Genomic DNA, 16,459 nt, shown 5'->3' on the forward strand with positions numbered 1-16,459 from the left:
GTAGACGCGACTTTCGGTGTCGGCGGAGGCCATTTTTGGTGCCCATAGATAGGCGGGGTGACACCGGAAGTTGCGTTGACGCACTTCCGGTCATGCGTAGAAGCTACTTTTGAAGCCGGCGGCGGCCATTTTTTGTGCCCATAGAAGGGCAAAGCGACACCGGAAGTTACGTCGACGCAACTTCCGGTGTCACACGGCTGCCAGTCCCGGATTCTGCAGTCCGGGACTTGGAAGGTAAGGCCAATAGCATTGCTCTGCTTTCCTTTGGACCACATCAGTGAGGCCAAGGAGGGGGGAGTCTTGTCATCTGGACAGCCCAAGGTGGTCACTTCAGTGCTGCTAACACAGCGGTTGACTTCCACCCCCCGGAGGTGCACTCCATTCTCTCTCAAAGCAGATGCCAACAATTCTCCATGCTGGATATGTGTCCGGTCCCCTGGATTTTCACTCTTTCCAATAGCCTGATAAATTGGCTTGTTTCTTCCTGCCCCTCTCTCTGGACACGGTCTCTATAGATCTGTGGCGTCTGGCGAAACCTGCAAAAATCTTTGACCCGGCAGTTGAAGGTTGACCAGCTGCACATTTCCCTGGTCACCAAGTCGCACCCTGAGGGCGAGATACGAGGCAAAATCATCAAGCACCGGGCCCTCCTTGCAGGTAATCTGTGATCTGAGAGTTTTACCTTTGAGTACAGATTGCTTCCCCCCTCCCTTTTAGCATTGCAAAGCAAACAAACAATAAATTAGTAAGAGAAATAAATGGTGATATACCAAGGTATATCAAGACATCCACATTTCCCCATCTGGTGTGGATGTTGTGTGTTGAGCACCTAAGTCTGAAGTAGAGGAAATAAAATCCCACCAGATGACGCAAAAGCATTCTGGATCCTCCACCCCTGGAAACATGCAGTTTATGTGTAATATTTTCCGTCGAGTGCAGATTCCTGTCATTTCCAGCCCTGCAAATACAGGTGAAACTCAGAAAATTGGAATATCGTCGAAAAGTGCATTTATTTCAGTAGTGCAACTTATAATTTTTTATTTTCCTTTTAATTTTTACAAATGCTTTCTTTTGGAAATTCCACAGTAATAAAACAAATAGTTACAATAATACAAAAATAAACATTGCTATGACATTTCATTAATAACATTCCATTTATAATTGACCCGCCTAATGACAAATAATTACAATTACAACAAATAAAGGCTTGACATATCTTGCTTTGCATGTCGAGCATCTATCTCATATATTGGTTTCACCTTTTAAGTTGCATTACGGAAATAAATGCACTTTTTGACAATATTCTGATTTTCCAAGTTTCACCTGTACACTCAGAGCCCTCACTCAAAAGTAACTGCTCATGATTCAATTTAAAATGCTTGTTGTCTCTCTGATCTAGGATATTTGAAGATCCTGGCCTATCTGCTTCTGCTTCTGGACTGCTCTCTGCCACAGAGTCTCCCTGCTCACTAAACCCTGTTACCTCTTCAGCTTCCAATACCTCCTTCTCCCGGGCTTCTCCCTCTGACCTCTCATTGTCATCCCACCACCACTCCCCAGGCTCTACAACAGGCATCCCCAAACTGCGGCCCTCCAGATGTTTTGGCCTACAACTCCCATGATCCCTAGCTAACAGGACCAGTGGTCGGGGAAGATGGGAATTGTAGTCCAAAACATCTGGAGGGCCAAAGTTTGGGGATGCCTGCTCTACAACCTTCTTCCCGTTGAGGGTTCCCCAGCTGGTGTCTCCCACAACTCCTCCCACCAATCCATGACAAGCACTGTGTTCTTGCTTTCCTCTCCATTTCAGAAACATTCAGTGCCATCCTGACATCCGTCGACGCAACCCACCTTGGCATGGGGGCCATTGCTATGCTCACCCTGAGTGACGCGGAGAACAACCTACATTTTGTCCTTGTCACCAAAGGGCTTCTGGAGCCAGCAGAGAAAAGTGAGCAAGGGGCGGAAATGCAGGGGATTGTGGGGCAGATGCAGCCAGGGGAGATGATGGGTAAAAGCTGGGTTTGTGTCAGAGAGAACTGAGTTCAACTCCCACAACAGCCAGGGACTAAATTATATCTCCTTCTGGGCATTGCAAACTGTTGACCTCAGCTCCTTGTCTCTGAAACAATAGCAATTTGTGTTTGTGGAACTTTGATGAAGATTAGGGCTGGTTCTGTGTTTGAGGGTGCCTGGACAAAGTGCCCTCAGTAGGGGCCCCTAGTGCGCTGCCTCCCCCACCCAGTGGGCCCCACAGAGGACTTACAATGGCCCTCTGTGGGCCCCAACAGCAGGCTGGGACCTCTCACCCTGTGGGGAGGTCAATCAATCAATTAATTTATTGTGCATGCATAGCCAAAGGCCTTTACAATGTACAGCAGAGGGCAAGGCAAGGCTCTCCTCTGAAATCGCAAGACATACCCTATAAAAAGTTTACAGCATAAAAATTTGAAATTAGAGAGCATTAATATATCCACAATGGAGCTTCTTAGCCACCAGAGCAAATTTGGCTGTCAGGTGTGTAAACCTCCTGGGGAGATTGGCCTGAGAGGCAAGTCAAGAGCAGGTGACAAAAAAAATTCTCTGGGCAGTGAATATAAGGTCAAAGCAGCAGGTAATACATGACACCCTCAACCTGATTGCATCCATAAATGCACCTGCGTTCCCTCTGGGGAGATGTGAAGAGTGACCCAACAGGACAGACCAAAGCACTGGGGCCAGACCTGCCTCCCACCTCCATTACATACGGTAGTTTTGCCATTGCATCCCTGGGAGAAGAAACGCTGTGATGCGGCAAGTCTAGCTTCATGTACCTGGCACTCCACTCGGCACCAGGTAAAAAAAAAACGGAGGCCCAAGTGAGGCCCGGCATCGGACAAGGAGGGCCCTGAGTGTCCACTGCTTGGCTGGACAACCTGTCCTTGAACCCCGATCATGCCTCTGATATTGCCTCCTGATTGCCCTGATATTGCCTCCTGATTGCCCTGATATTGCCTCTTGATTGCCTGGCTGGAAGATAGAGAGGGAGGTACAAATGTCTGTAGAAACAAGCCTGTTTTGGCAAATGTAACATTTACATCCTTTGCCTCTGCCCACTAAGGGCATGTGGCCCCTGGAAGGTTGACCATGGGAGAATTTGGCCCTTGGTTTGAAAAAGGTTCCCCACCCTCGCTGACCTAGTGGGGCAAGGAAGCAGGAGTTGGGGTGATGTTGGTCCACAGCGCTGCAGAGAGTGGCATTGACGTGTTTCGCCTCTTACTTCTTCCTTCCCAGAATCCTCCTGGCTCCCCCTGAGGGTGCAGATCCTTCACCAGGACAGGGTCCTGAGAGAGGTGCTGGCCAATGTCTCCTGGCAGGTAAAAGCCACCGTACCTGAATGCTGAGCCAAATTGCTTGCCGCTTCCTCCTTTTTCAGGTGTTACTTGACCGTCTTACTCCTCCTCCTCCTCCCCTTCCCCTGTCCTCTCATTTTGCCACATCAGGACCCCGACTTTGCAGAGGTGCTGTCTGGCCTGGCAGCTCGAGAAATGCTGTGGCTGGCACAAGGGCAGCTGGAGATCGCCGCAGAGGTGGAGGGCAGGTTGCGCCGTAAAATTGCTGGCCGGATCACTACCAGAAAAAGCTGTGACAGTGAGTTTGGAGGGGCAGAAAACATTGCCCGTTGGACTTCTGCCTGCTGCACAGCTGCCCATGCAGCTGAATACAGTGCAGACTCCGGTTGCTGTTGATGGCTTCCACATGTAGATTTGGCTGCCACCCGTCCTGCCAGCTCTGTAGCCTTACTACACCCTCTTCTTCTTCTTCTTGCCCCCAGCTATCCAGAGTGTGCTCTGTGGAGGAGACGCCTTGACGCCCACCCAGACGGGGGCTGTGGGCTCTGCCAAGCTCACGCTGCATGAGAACGGGACTTTGGAGTATCAGGTAGGAAGAAACTTCTGGTGGTTTTGCACGAGGCTGGAGCAAACAACATCGATACATGTGTGTCTTTGTGTGCGCACGCACTGACGCATGCCTGATGCCGGATCCTGGCAAAGCAAGGCACCTGCAGAGCCCCAAATCAGTTGGAGGGCCATCTCTATGACAGCCACGCTGCCATCTTGGTTCTTCCTTGATGCAGAAACCAAGCCTCTGAACTTACATCATCCCATAAAGCATATGTCCCAGAATAAATAAACACCAGGTCCTTCCCACCTTCCTCTGCCCCACCGTTGATTTCAAGCTCCCCCAACCAGTTTGCATCACGTTGGCCTGGAAATAAACCAAGTAACTTTACTCACCCTGTCCCCAAAAGTGAAACAACTCCATTTATTTCCTAGCGAACCCAAATTTTGTAGAATTGCATTTAGGCACTAGGAGATGATATTACTAAATAATATGTCAAGTGAAGGCCACACCTAAGAGAATCTTGTAAGGAAGGACACATAGTTTGAATCATTGGGTTTTGCAGGTCTGGTTGGAGAGTCTTGTCTCCTTTCCACAAATCTGTGAGCCCCCAAACTCTCCCTCTCCCTGCTTCCTCCCACCCCAACAATGTGCTCCTTTTCTGAAAATCACATTTCCTAGAAACTTCTTGTTTGTTTTGGGGAGGGAGAATTCCTCTCCTTCCCCTCTCCCTTCTTGCCCAGCCTTGCCAGGCTAGTAAGCCATCTTGGATTAAAATTGGAGCGTCAAAACAGTTTGGGCATCCTCCTGCTCATCTTGCCTTTGATGCAAATGTTATAAACCCCCAGGCTAATAAGACGGGTGGGAGAGAGATGGGTTGGGGTGTGGGCTTCAGGAGTAAGTGGGTGGGGGAAGGAAAAGGAGGGAGGGAGCAGAGTTTGAGCTGCCTGTCTGGGAAAGAAGGCGCAGGAGGGGGAATTATTTTACAGTTTGGATTAGAATCCAAACCGCAAGATGATTTTAATGCTTGCCATTTATTTGAAGCCAGCATTACAAGCCCCTTGAGACTCATTCTTCCAAGCCTTGAAAGAGAAGTGTCTGTGGCGTCGCAGCTCCCCATGTTTCTGCTCCTCCCAGGCACTGATGGGGTCTTCTTAGGCTATGGCTTGTTTCGTTATTTATTAAATTTCTGCCCTGCTGTCCCTCCCAAAAAGCGGAAAACCACTGCAATTTTTTTAAAATGATTAAAAAACACACATTAGGAACATCTGAAAACAATTAAAGGGTGTGGCATGCCACATTGGTGTGGCAGGAGGGGATGACAAGTGTGGCGGGGAAGATTCAAGGACAATCAGATAAACATTGAAACATTTCGCACCTTTCGCTGAGTTAGTGTACATACTTAAGGTACATATGTAAGAGGCTTGTTACAGTTATATTTGGGGAATGATTCATGTTCTTCTGTAGCTGCATTGTTTTATACTTTCTGGATGGCCCTAGATCATCATATAAAGCGGTTGTGCTCTGTGTTATAAATCAAGCACCGCTAGGACTTGTTTCTTTTTGTTTTCCAGTGTATTTCTTACCAATAAAAAATCGGTGTAGCGCAAGCAAATTATTATTCTGAAAGCGTGGCCCGGGGGAGGGGGGGGGAGTTTGTGAATCTCTGATTTAAACAGTCACATACCCCCACAGCTAATGATTTCAAGGTTGCCATGAATGGTTTATTTCAGCCAATCAATGCCTCGGTGAGCAGGAATGTTTGTAAATGCCTCGTGAATGTTAATAATGAGGGAGGCGGGGAGCCACCACCAAGAAGGACCTGCCGGCACCAACTGGGCAGCAGCAGGGACAGAACCACCAACAGGGCCTCTGCTGCCATTCGTAGATGGTTAATATTGGGGGTGGCATTCTTTGAGGTATTTGGGTCCCAAGACATTCAGAGCTTTGTACATTAGTACTAACACCTTGATTTGAACTTGGCAACTCGCTGATGGCTAGTATAGCACTTTCTGGACCAGTCTAGCAAGTTGCAGTCCACATTACCTGCAGCCTCCAGACCATCTTATGTTTTCCTTGGGACCTCTTCCAACTCATCAATTCTATGGTTCTAAGTCTCCCGCGAAGATCTAGTCGCTTCTTCTGGGCTGTGCTCTCCTCCCGCAGGTCCAGGTGGCCGGAACAAGAAGTGAAGTGATTGGCGTCACGCTGGAGACCAAACCTCGCAGAAGGAATAAGCGCAACATCGTGTTCGACATGACACCCAGCTACGAGGATGGAACGGTGAGTGTTTGCATGGATCAGAGAGAGGCACAGAAGGTTCTAGAGCAGTGGTTCTCAAACTGGGTGGTACCACCACCTAGCAGGCAGTGGGATTACCTAGGGGCACTAAGGGGGGTGGCAGGGGGTGCTGGCCATGAAAACCTAGCATCACTGGATTAAGTTCACCCATTGGGTTCCTGCATTGCAGGGGGTTGGACTGGATGACCCTCGTGGTCCCTCCAACTCTACAATACAATACTGTGATTCTAGCTGGATTTTGAACAAATTTGCAATTAATTGTTCCTGCTTTGAATTTTCTTGAATTATTATCTTCCGTAGTGGGTCGTGTAATTCTGAATAATGCTTTTTATAGGGCAGGGGGCACTGGGGAAGGGTTTGTGGAAGCAAGAGGACAGTGGTCCAAAAATGCTTAGGAACCACTGCTCTAGAGAAATTGGTGGTTGAGCCACTTTCCGCTACAGTTGTACCTTGGAAGTTGAACAGCCTAGTTCCTGAACATTTTGGTTCCCGAGCTTCGCAAACCCGGAAGTGACTGTTCCGGTTTGTGAACTATTTTTGGAAGCTGAACATCCGATGGGGCTTCCGCAGCTTCCGATGGGCTGCAGGAGCTTACTGCAGCCAATCAGAAGGCACGCTTTGGTTTCCGAACATTTTGGAAGTCGAACGGACTTCTGGAATGGATTCCGTTCAACTTCCAAGGTACGACTGTATATGTTAGCTGCCTTGCTTTTTGCCCTCAGTTGCTTATTGTGAAGGCCTTTGGCTATACAGTATACAATAAATTGAATTTGGTATAATGTGTTTGCCATTATTAGCGACTTCAGATATAATATATATATTCCAAATTGGAGCAAATGTCAAATCCTGTGCGCGGGTCATGATTGACCATGTTTCACTATTCTGTGTTTCTGTTTTTATTTCCTCTTGAACCATCCACCTTTGTTCAGGCCAGCGGGACCTGGGAGCAAGCGAATGGGCGCGACGCCCACATGTTGCTGCAGAACGAGCTCTTCCTGAATGTGGCCACCAGGGATTTTGAAGAAGGGGAGCTGCGCGGGCAGATCACCAGCCTCCTGTACAGTGGACTGCCAGCCCGGCACGAAGGTACCATTGTGTGGAGAGTGTGTGTGTGTGAGGAGCTGAGCCGCCCACCAGGCCTGCTGGCTAGTTGGGCTAGAACAACAGAATCTCTGCCTAGTCCTTTTAGTTCTTGGATTAGACAGAAGCCTGTGACCAGACCAAGAGAAGGAAAGAATGGTGGTAGGTGCCAAAGACTGGAGTTCAATATCTGGTGGGACACAGGGTCTGGAAACCAAGCCTTATGAGGAACGGTTGAGGTATGTTTAGACTAGAGAAGAGAACATCTTCAACTATCTGAAGGGTTGTCACTTGGAAGGTGGAGCAAGCTTGTTTTCTCCTGCTCCAGAGGGGAGCTGCCAAACCAATGGCTCCTACTATACAGTAGGAAGACCACCTGAATGAAGCTTGCAGACCACAGTCTGGGAGCCCCTCCATAGACAGAGGCAGGCAAGCGCTGCCCACTGTTGGCTTAAATGTTCTGCATGAATTCCCAGCCAAGTTTGGGATCCAAACATGCTGAATTTTCAGGTTTGGAAAATTCAGTTTAGAGTGGAAGAACTGCTTGATCCGCAGCCATAGAAATAGGCTGTTAAGTGTGAGCTACAGCTCTTTTGTCCCCCCCCCCCCGCCCTCCAACACCCCCGTGTCTTGGCCTTGTTGCCCACCTTAGGGTTGCCAGGTGACAATGTGGCAGTGACAGTAGGTTCCACAGGAGGCAGAGTCCCCCTTCCATGCAATTGTAAAAAGGTAAAGCAGCCCTGCTCCCTGACTCACAGCCCCAGCCCTTCCCCCTGCCCACTTCCTCCCAACAACTCACAGTCCCTCCTGGGCTTAGGACTAGGCTCAGTTTGTTCTTGGCTTCTCTGTTCCTATCCCCGCCCCCCAGAACATGCCTTCACTTTCCCCCTCAAATTCCTGCTTTTCACCAGAATGCCTATTCAGCCCTGTCTCTTCCACCATCCTTCTTAACACAGCTGTCTCCCGCTTTGGGTTCTGTGTGAAGTTTGAATCCCAGCCAAACTGCCGAGTCCTCCTTTCCTCGCACAAATTGGACTGCAGACTTTCTGACTACTCTGCACCTCTCCAGCCCTCCATTGGAATGTTGAGTTTTGTTAACATTCCGCAGCATCACCCTGACTCAGACAATCGGTTTTAGTCTCTTTGTGGACGTTATCTTGCCAAATTCAGATTATGAAAAATTCCTATAAAGCCCAAGATGGCAAAAGAGGCTTGTGATGCCTTAAAGACCAAGAAGTCTATTAAGATGCGTTTGGCATGTGGCAGTGGACCAGCCTCTCAGCATGTAACCCTTGGCTTTTGTGCTACAGAGCTTCCTGTCCCACTGGCCGGCCAATTTGTGTCCCCTCCTGTGCGCACTGGATCTGCTGGGCATGCCTGGGTATCCCTGGACGACCACTGCCACCTGCACTACGAGATCATAGTAGCTGGCCTTGGCAAGGCGGACGACGGCACCGTCAGCGCTCACCTTCACGGCTTTGCGGAGCTGGGCGAGCTCCGGGAGAGCAGTCTGCGGGAGCACAAGCGACTGCTGCGGGGCTTCTATGGCACAGAGGTAAGGGGAAGGGCGGTCGCTCAGGGGTGGAGCATCTTCATTGCATGCAGAAGCCCCCAGGCAGAGATGCGAGCTCCCTGGGGTGTAAACCTTGGCAGTGTGTCTGGAGGTCCTCAGCTGCCCGGGCGACAAGACCCCCCTCCTTGGCCTTGCTGATGTGGTCCAAAGGAAAGCAGAGCAAGACTTTTGGTACCAGCTTGGCTGCAGGAGTTGCCAGAAAGAGGCATGCAAGGCACCACCCAACCGTCTTAGGGACTCCGCTCCGGATTTGTATAGAGTTTGCTCCTAAACCTTTTCTTCTTCCAAAGATGTGGCCTGGGCCAGCTTGGCCTCTGCCCTTTTTTGTTTGCCATGATATTCTTCTTGGGAGGCAAAGGGTGCATTCTCCCAAAAAGGCCTGGCGAGTGATGGAGGCCAGAGTTTGCCTGCCTGTGTGTGGACACAAAACTAGCCCAAGGGGAGTGGCAAGAAGGGCCCTAAGAGACTAGACAAAGGATGATGCCTTTGCCTGATGGGGTTCTCCTTCTCATCTAGGCTCAAGGAGTAGTGAAGGACCTGGATGAGGAGCTCCTCCGGCATTTGGCTCAGGGCACAGCCTTCCTGCAAGTCAGCACTAAAGCGAACCCACGAGGGGAGATGCGGGGCAAGGTCAGTCGTGGTCACGCTGCTGTTTCTCTTGGGATTTTCTTGGGTTCCTCCGGACAACCTGTTTCTTGAGCATTTATCCTGGTTTGCTTGCACAAAGCTTATGCGGAGGTTAAACCATGTCCTGCCTTTACTGCAAAGTTGCTCTGTTTCTTTTGCAGGGAGGTTACACAATAATAAGCCTCCATCCTGAATTCATCCTGATCTTCTTGTGCAGTGGTTCCACAACTACCCATTAAATCATACACTTTTTCAATGTACCTGCCTATAGGCTCTGCTTTTCCAGGGATCATGCAAGCCTTTGAGCATGCGAAGAGTGCTTTTTTTACTCTACTAAGTTCTGACTCACAAGCAGCCTCCAACAACATTTGGAGTTAGAGGAGAGCTTTCAAAATCAAATGGTCTCATTTCCAGGGAGGCCCAAGTCTCGCCACCCATTACAAATTAGCCATTGCAGGCACACAGAAGCATACCAACTGTTTTTGCACCCTCAAATTGTCACATGCACAATAAGTTGGTAATATCACTGGGGCGTCGCAAGGATTGCTGAGATTATGCGTGCAGATCATTTTGCACATTCAGAATGCACTACAAAAATACTCTAGCAGAACAAAATACTCTCATCTTTCCTCATATGCTGACCTTTGTACAACTGTTCAGTGTTTGTAGTGGTTAAAACCTCAGACCCAAACCTCTCCCCAGACTCCATCAATGCAGTCAGTTTTCTCCTCAGCTTGGCTCCTTTCCAGTATCAGAGCGAAGCTGAGGTAAAAAACGGGGACGGGAAGAGGGAGAGTTTGGCTTCTCTCACTCTTGCTGTCAGTAATAATAATTTTAATGGGAAATTGGTATTATATTTGATGTAATTTGGCAATGATTTGTTAAAAATTTGAAAAACTAATAAATATCATTTGGCAGCAGCAACAACAGGGGTCCCCAAACTAAGGCCCGGGGGCCGGATGCGACCCAATTGCCTTCTAAATCCGGCCCATGGACGGTCTTGGAATCAGCATGTTTTTACATGAGTAGATGTGTTCTTTTATTTAAAATGCATCTCTGGGTTATTTGTGGGGCCTGCCTGGTGTTTTTACATGAGTAGAATGTGTCCTTTTATTTAAAATGCATCTCTGGGTTATTTGTGGGGCATAGGAATTCGTTCATTTTTTTTCAAAATATAGTCTGCCCCCCCCCCCCAAGGTCTGAGGGACAGTGGACCGGCCCCCTGCTGAAAAAGTTTGCTGACCCCTGAGCAACAACAACAATTTTTAAAGAGCCGACCTTTCCTTTGTATATGAATAAGTCTGTACCCTTGAACGGCAAACATGGCTGTCCCTGTTTCACCCTCAACCATCATCACCTGGGGAGCTGTGAACTATCCCCAGAGTCTTTTAACTCTCCACAAAAATTGCCCAGAGGTTTGTCCCCACCAGGAACCTCCAAATTGCCTCAGGTTTTTCTTCAGTTAGGTTCATAGAGGTGTGAGGAGCGCCCCTAAAAACCTTGTCAAAGTGCTTTTAGTTCTGAAACTTGAAATACCTCAGGAACTCCAAATCGTCCCTTTTAGACAAATTCAGCGGCATCTTGAGGCAGAGCAGGTTATTGTTTCTCATTTCGGTTTTTACAAACTGTTCCCTCCTTTCTCCAAAGATGGCAACTGCCCATGTAATTTTTTTTCTCCTGCGGGAGAGTGAGAGCAGATATTCACATTTTTGTGAAGTTGTAGCAGCAGGGTGGGGCTGGCCGATCCTGTCACAAAATGGCGCCAGCCGAACCTTTCTTATCTACGTGTTTAAACTGCAGCGCTGTAAATAAAGCAGAAGATCATCTGCCTGACCTGATCCACTTGAGGCCGAGCTGAATTTGTGGATATTCCTTGCCAGGATAGATTCTTGAAACCCCCCCCCCTCCCTCCCAAGGACATTTTGGATAATGGTTTGAAAGCCCAGAGCTACAGAAGGCCTTCTAAACTGACAGTGGCTGAGGTCACACAGAGAGAGTGTTTCCAAAATTATTCTCTGTCCCTTAGCTGGTGGAGAAATTTAGAAGCGTGGCTAGGTGCCAGACCCTGATGCTTGCCAAGATCTTAAATTCTACACTTAGCATAAGGATTTTTGCATTCTTAGCAACTGCTCGCTGCAGGGTTTCTTCTCTGAAAGAGGCTTGCTGCTTTCAACTCCAGCGTGGCAGGCAGAAATTCAGCAGGTGAAGCTTTTCTTGACATGGCAGTGAAATGATGGAGAATGTTGAGCTTGCTGAAATGGTGATCTTGGTTGATCTTGCTGAAACCCAGTGTGCAAGTATTCCTGGTACCGCGCATGAAAATGTGAACAGGCCCCGACCCGGTTTTACTTTGGTCATGTGACCCTGGTGATGAGGTCAGCTGCATTGCCAGGAAGACCTTGCCACTGTCGCTTCCCCTCACTGTGGCGCAAAGGCAGGGCTGAACTGACCTGCAGTTACTTGCCAGTTGTTTCTTGGTGCTAACTCCCCTGGTGCCTTCACCGGGGAAATTGGTTGGGGAGATGTTTGACAGACTCTCATCTGCCTCGGCTTGCCTCTTCTGGGCCGGTGGCCAGCATTGATGAGGGCTTCCCAGAAGCCATGCTTGGCTGGGAGCCTGCTGGCTGTTTTGGCATCAGGAACATGTGCTTCCCTCCAATTGCCTTCTGAGCCTCGCTGGGGCTTCTTCTCGGGTGGAAAGGTATTGAGGCCCACCTGCCCTGCAGGGGTTTTGCAGTGCATCTTCTGCACACATCAACAAGGCAGGTCAACTGGGCTTGGATCCAAGGGTGGCTGCTTTGCATTCATGGGATGGACACAAAAATTGCAGTGGAGAGAGAGAGAGAGAGAGAGAGTTCATTAGCATGGCATGCAAGGGTGCATCCAGATCTATTTGCAAACAGAAGTTGTCGTGCCTTATCTCCTCCCCTGTGCAACCATGTCAGAGTGAGCCCGTCTTCCTAATGCCAAGCACAACATTCTGCAAATCAGATTCTAAATTCAGTTTACAGTCTTTAAACTCACCTCGTACTTCCGTTGGGCTGCTTACATTTTAAATTTCATTTTTAAATGTGCAGTTGAGTTGGCTGCAATTTTTTTCGTCGGTGACCTTCGCAGATAACTACTAAACCCTATTTAAACCTACTGCAGAACCGCACCGTATGTTTAAAGCACATGGATTCCTCCCAAAGAATCCTGGGAACTGTAGTGTCTTCTTAGCTATGTCTGTGTTTGTATGAGTTATGTGTGTTTTGTTTGTATTTGTATTGATTCTTGTGAGCCGCCTTGAGTCCCGGTTCTGGGGGAAGAAGTGGAATATAAATAAATGCTTTGCATAACGTTGGCCGCACTGCTGTCCATTTCTGAATCCGATGCTCCATCTCTGACAGCTGCTGTTCCCTTAGGTACACATTCCCAACCACTGTGAGGCGGGCGGCATTCGGCTGGCTCCAGAGGACCCTGAGGATGAGCTTCCAGGGGATCCAAAGCCCAGGGACCCTGAAGAGCTGAAGAAAGACCCCAGCTCCTGCTACTTTGAAGGGCAGCACCGGCCCCATGGCTCCCGCTGGGCCCCAGAGTATGACAAGAAATGCTCCGTATGCAGCTGCCAGGTGAGCAGAAAGGTGGGGCCACCTCCCAAAAGACCAGAATCATCCAAAAAAAATTAAACTAAGGTGCAAGTTTTGTACAAACAGGAAGGCGTCTGTGCTCAACAAGATCCCACTACAACAGCCTTTGCCAACTTGGAGCTCCCCAGAGATAGTTGGACTCCATCTGTCATGGATGCTTGAGCTAAGATTCCTGCATTGCAGGGGGTTGGACTTCCCAACTCTACAATTATATGCTTCTACGACTTTCATCAGCCCCAGCCTGAATGGCCAAGGGTGAGGGGTGATTGGGGTCAGGGCCAGCCATCCCGTAAGGTGGGAGAAGCAGCCTCATGGGTGCCTCACCTGTCCTCACACCTGCAGTGACGGCACTGGTTTCTGGGAAGATTTCGTGAGATCTCACCAGAACCTGCTGGCATTGCCAGTACTTCATGCCATCACCGTGCAGCCTAGGGAAGGGATGCTTCCACGGACTGCCACTTCCTGTTTTGATTCAAGCGGTGAAACGGGACACACCAGCCCTGATGGGAGTTGTAGTTCAGCAACATCTGGAAATGTCAAGGACTGGACTTTCTACCGAGCTACAATGGTCCTTCTCCGGACCGTTGCTCCTTTGCGAAAGGAGATTAATGTCAACACCTGCATGTTCATTCAGAGCTGCTGTTGTCTGAATAGCATTGGGAGGAGGGGTGCAGAATCACAGCCGCTCCTCAAAGTGTATCACTTCTAAGAAGGTAAGGGTGTAAGAATGGGCATGCAGGATCAGAACCCGGGTTGGAAAGAAGCAGATTCTCCAGAATTGTGTGCATGGGATTTGGCACCTTCCTTTCTCTGCCCGCTGCTTTTCAAGTCAGGCTTCTGAGGTGGAATGACTCTTCTCTTCTTGTTGCCTCCCCTCCCCTATCCTGCACCATAGAAGCGCACTGTTATCTGTGACCCTGTCCTGTGCCCAACACTCAACTGCACGCGGCTGGTGCACCTGAGAGATCGTTGCTGTCCTGTGTGCGAAGGTAACATGGAGTTGGGCGGGGCCAGATTAGAAAGTTGCAGAAGGAGAAGGGAGTTGGGAGGAGGGGATTCTTAGTCTTATATGTTGCAAATATCTAGAGGGATCCAGAGGTAGGGAACATGATGCATAGCAAGATTAAAGTCTTACCCCTGGATTCGGTATGTAAAAAGGCAGCAGTTTCCATTCTGACATTTTCATCAGAGTCAGCACTGTTTCCATTCCACTGCAGTTCAGTTTCTGCCAAATCCTAAGTTATTTGCCTCGGTCCCACTATTCAGTGTAACTATTTAAGGTATCCTTTACATAACTTACATTTATTTGTCCTCCACCCCTGGCCTAGATTGCCACAGGTTTCTCACTCCTGTGGTAAGAGGACTTAGCAGTTCCAGACACAGCGGCCATTGCTGCCCCTGCCCTATCTGTTCCCCGTGATCCTTTCATGTCTTCATGTCTCTCATCATACCTTCCTGAACAGAGGAGAAAGAAACCCCAGGAGGACCAAGAGCTGCTGAGCGAGCCCAAGACAGCAGCGAAGGTAAGGAGAAGGGAGGAAAAGCTTTTCTGCAAGCAGAGGTGGATTTAAGGCAGAACGACTGGTTCCACCACCCTGGGCGCTGGGCCTAGGGGTGACACAGCGTCACAACTATGATGTAGCCAGCAGTGGTTCCCAGTTGGAGGTCTGTGGACCCCAGAGGGTTCGTGTGACCCACCCAGGTCACCATTCACATAGCAATGTGGCACCATTCACATAGCAAAAACTACCATAGAGGTATCAGAATCTCCAAGAGAAGGGAGTCCACTCTATAAGTCTGTAATTCACCTCCACCAGTGGTGGAGAAGCAGCATCGGCGCCCATTTTGAGCCAGGTTATGTCCATTTTGGGCGAGATCTGGCCCAAAATCACGTGAGATCTTGCGGGGGCTGCACAAGATCTTGTGCAATTTGGGGTAGGATCTCACCCCAAATCGGCATGGAGTGAATTCTCATTAAAAAGCCACATCATCTCCTTGCAAACCAGTTGTAAGGAATGCTCAGTAAACAAGTCTCAATAATCTACCCTTTTAGAGTATCCGTGCAGAAGCCCCTTTCAAGACTTAGGAGATGCCCTCTGACCTTCCTTCTCCTATTGCAGGCTGTTACTTTGAGGGCGACAAGACGTGGCGAGGAGCAGGCACACACTGGCACCCCGTGGTCCCTCCCTTTGGCCTCATTAAATGTGCCATCTGCACCTGCAAGGTGGGCTCATCTCCTTTGCTTCTCAGATGCTTTATTTATGCTGGGGTAAACAATAAGCTTGTCTGTGGGCTTCTTTTAAAGCTTGGTGGCCATCACTGACTCACGGACATCCAAATGAAGCTGAATTCTGGATGGATAAAATAAAATACTTTTTCATGTAGTGCGGTTAAACTATGGATCTTACTTCCGTAGTAGTGTTTTGAGAGAAGGAAAAAAAAACCTCTTCTCTGTTCGATTTCTCCATGACATGTATAATTTCATAAGCTTCTATCATGTTGCCCCTTACTAGTCATTTTCTTTAAACTAAAAGTCCCCATTGCCGCAGAGTTTCTTCATAGGGGTGCCTCTCCAGCCCCTTGATCATTCTGGTTGTCCTTTTCTAAATCTGTCTTTATAATAATAATATTTATTTTATACCCCGCCCATCTGGCTGGGTTTCCCCAGCCACTCTGGGCGGCTCCTAGCAGAATATTAAAAACACAATAAAACATCAAACATTAAAAACGTCCCTAAACAGGGCTGCCTTCAGATGTCTTCTAAAAGTTAGATAGTTGTTTTTTCCCCCTTGACACCTGATGGGAGGGCGTTCCACAGGGCGGGCGCCACTACCGAGAAGGTCCTGTGCCTGGTTCCCTGTAGCTTCACTTCACACAGTGAGGGAACCGCCAGAAGGCTCTTGGTGCTGGACCTCAGTATTCCGGGCTGAACAATGGGGGTGGAGACGCTCCTTCAGGTATACTGGGCCAAGGACGTTTAGGGCTTTAAAGGTCAGCACCCACACTTTGAATTGTGCTCGGAAATGTACTTTGTGTACGCATGCAGATGTGTGCATGTGTATACCCTAAGGCTCACAGTCTGTACCTGCCCACACTCTTTGCACAGGGAGCCACGGGGGAAGTTCACTGTGAGAAGGTCCAGTGCCCTCACCTGACCTGCAGCAACCCCATCCGGGCCAACCCATCGGACTGCTGCAAGCAATGCCCAGGTGAGCCGAGCGTTCTGGGACAGCAAGTGGAACCAGGCCGCAGTCCACCAGCCGCAGGTCCTTTTGCTGCCATAACTCTGGTTCACGTGGGGTGGGATAAAGGGAGCGGCTGCCCCTGTGGTTTTTCCCAGCAGGAAAGAAGAGGTAGGGAAACCTGT

General features: G+C 49.1%; 1 protein-coding gene across 2 annotated transcripts in view; it reads left to right on the forward strand.

The window, feature by feature from the left end:
• CHRD (chordin) overlaps positions 1-16,459 on the forward strand; it is a 47,528-nt gene that overhangs the window by 26,217 nt on the left and 4,852 nt on the right. For both annotated transcript variants that reach the window (XM_035133669.3, XM_035133672.3), the window contains 14 exons: positions 516-657; positions 1,811-1,951; positions 3,274-3,356; positions 3,483-3,630; positions 3,815-3,921; positions 6,049-6,165; positions 7,113-7,269; positions 8,574-8,818; positions 9,353-9,466; positions 12,868-13,074; positions 13,988-14,081; positions 14,556-14,615; positions 15,213-15,316; positions 16,199-16,301. In XM_035133669.3, coding sequence (XP_034989560.2) covers positions 516-657; positions 1,811-1,951; positions 3,274-3,356; positions 3,483-3,630; positions 3,815-3,921; positions 6,049-6,165; positions 7,113-7,269; positions 8,574-8,818; positions 9,353-9,466; positions 12,868-13,074; positions 13,988-14,081; positions 14,556-14,615; positions 15,213-15,316; positions 16,199-16,301 — 1,822 coding nt within the window. The remainder of the gene's footprint in view (positions 1-515; positions 658-1,810; positions 1,952-3,273; positions 3,357-3,482; positions 3,631-3,814; positions 3,922-6,048; positions 6,166-7,112; positions 7,270-8,573; positions 8,819-9,352; positions 9,467-12,867; positions 13,075-13,987; positions 14,082-14,555; positions 14,616-15,212; positions 15,317-16,198; positions 16,302-16,459) is intronic.

This window comes from Zootoca vivipara, chromosome 5 (assembly GCF_965207765.1).
Source record: "Zootoca vivipara chromosome 5, rZooViv2.hap1.1, whole genome shotgun sequence".
Taxonomy (NCBI): domain Eukaryota; kingdom Metazoa; phylum Chordata; class Lepidosauria; order Squamata; family Lacertidae; genus Zootoca; species Zootoca vivipara.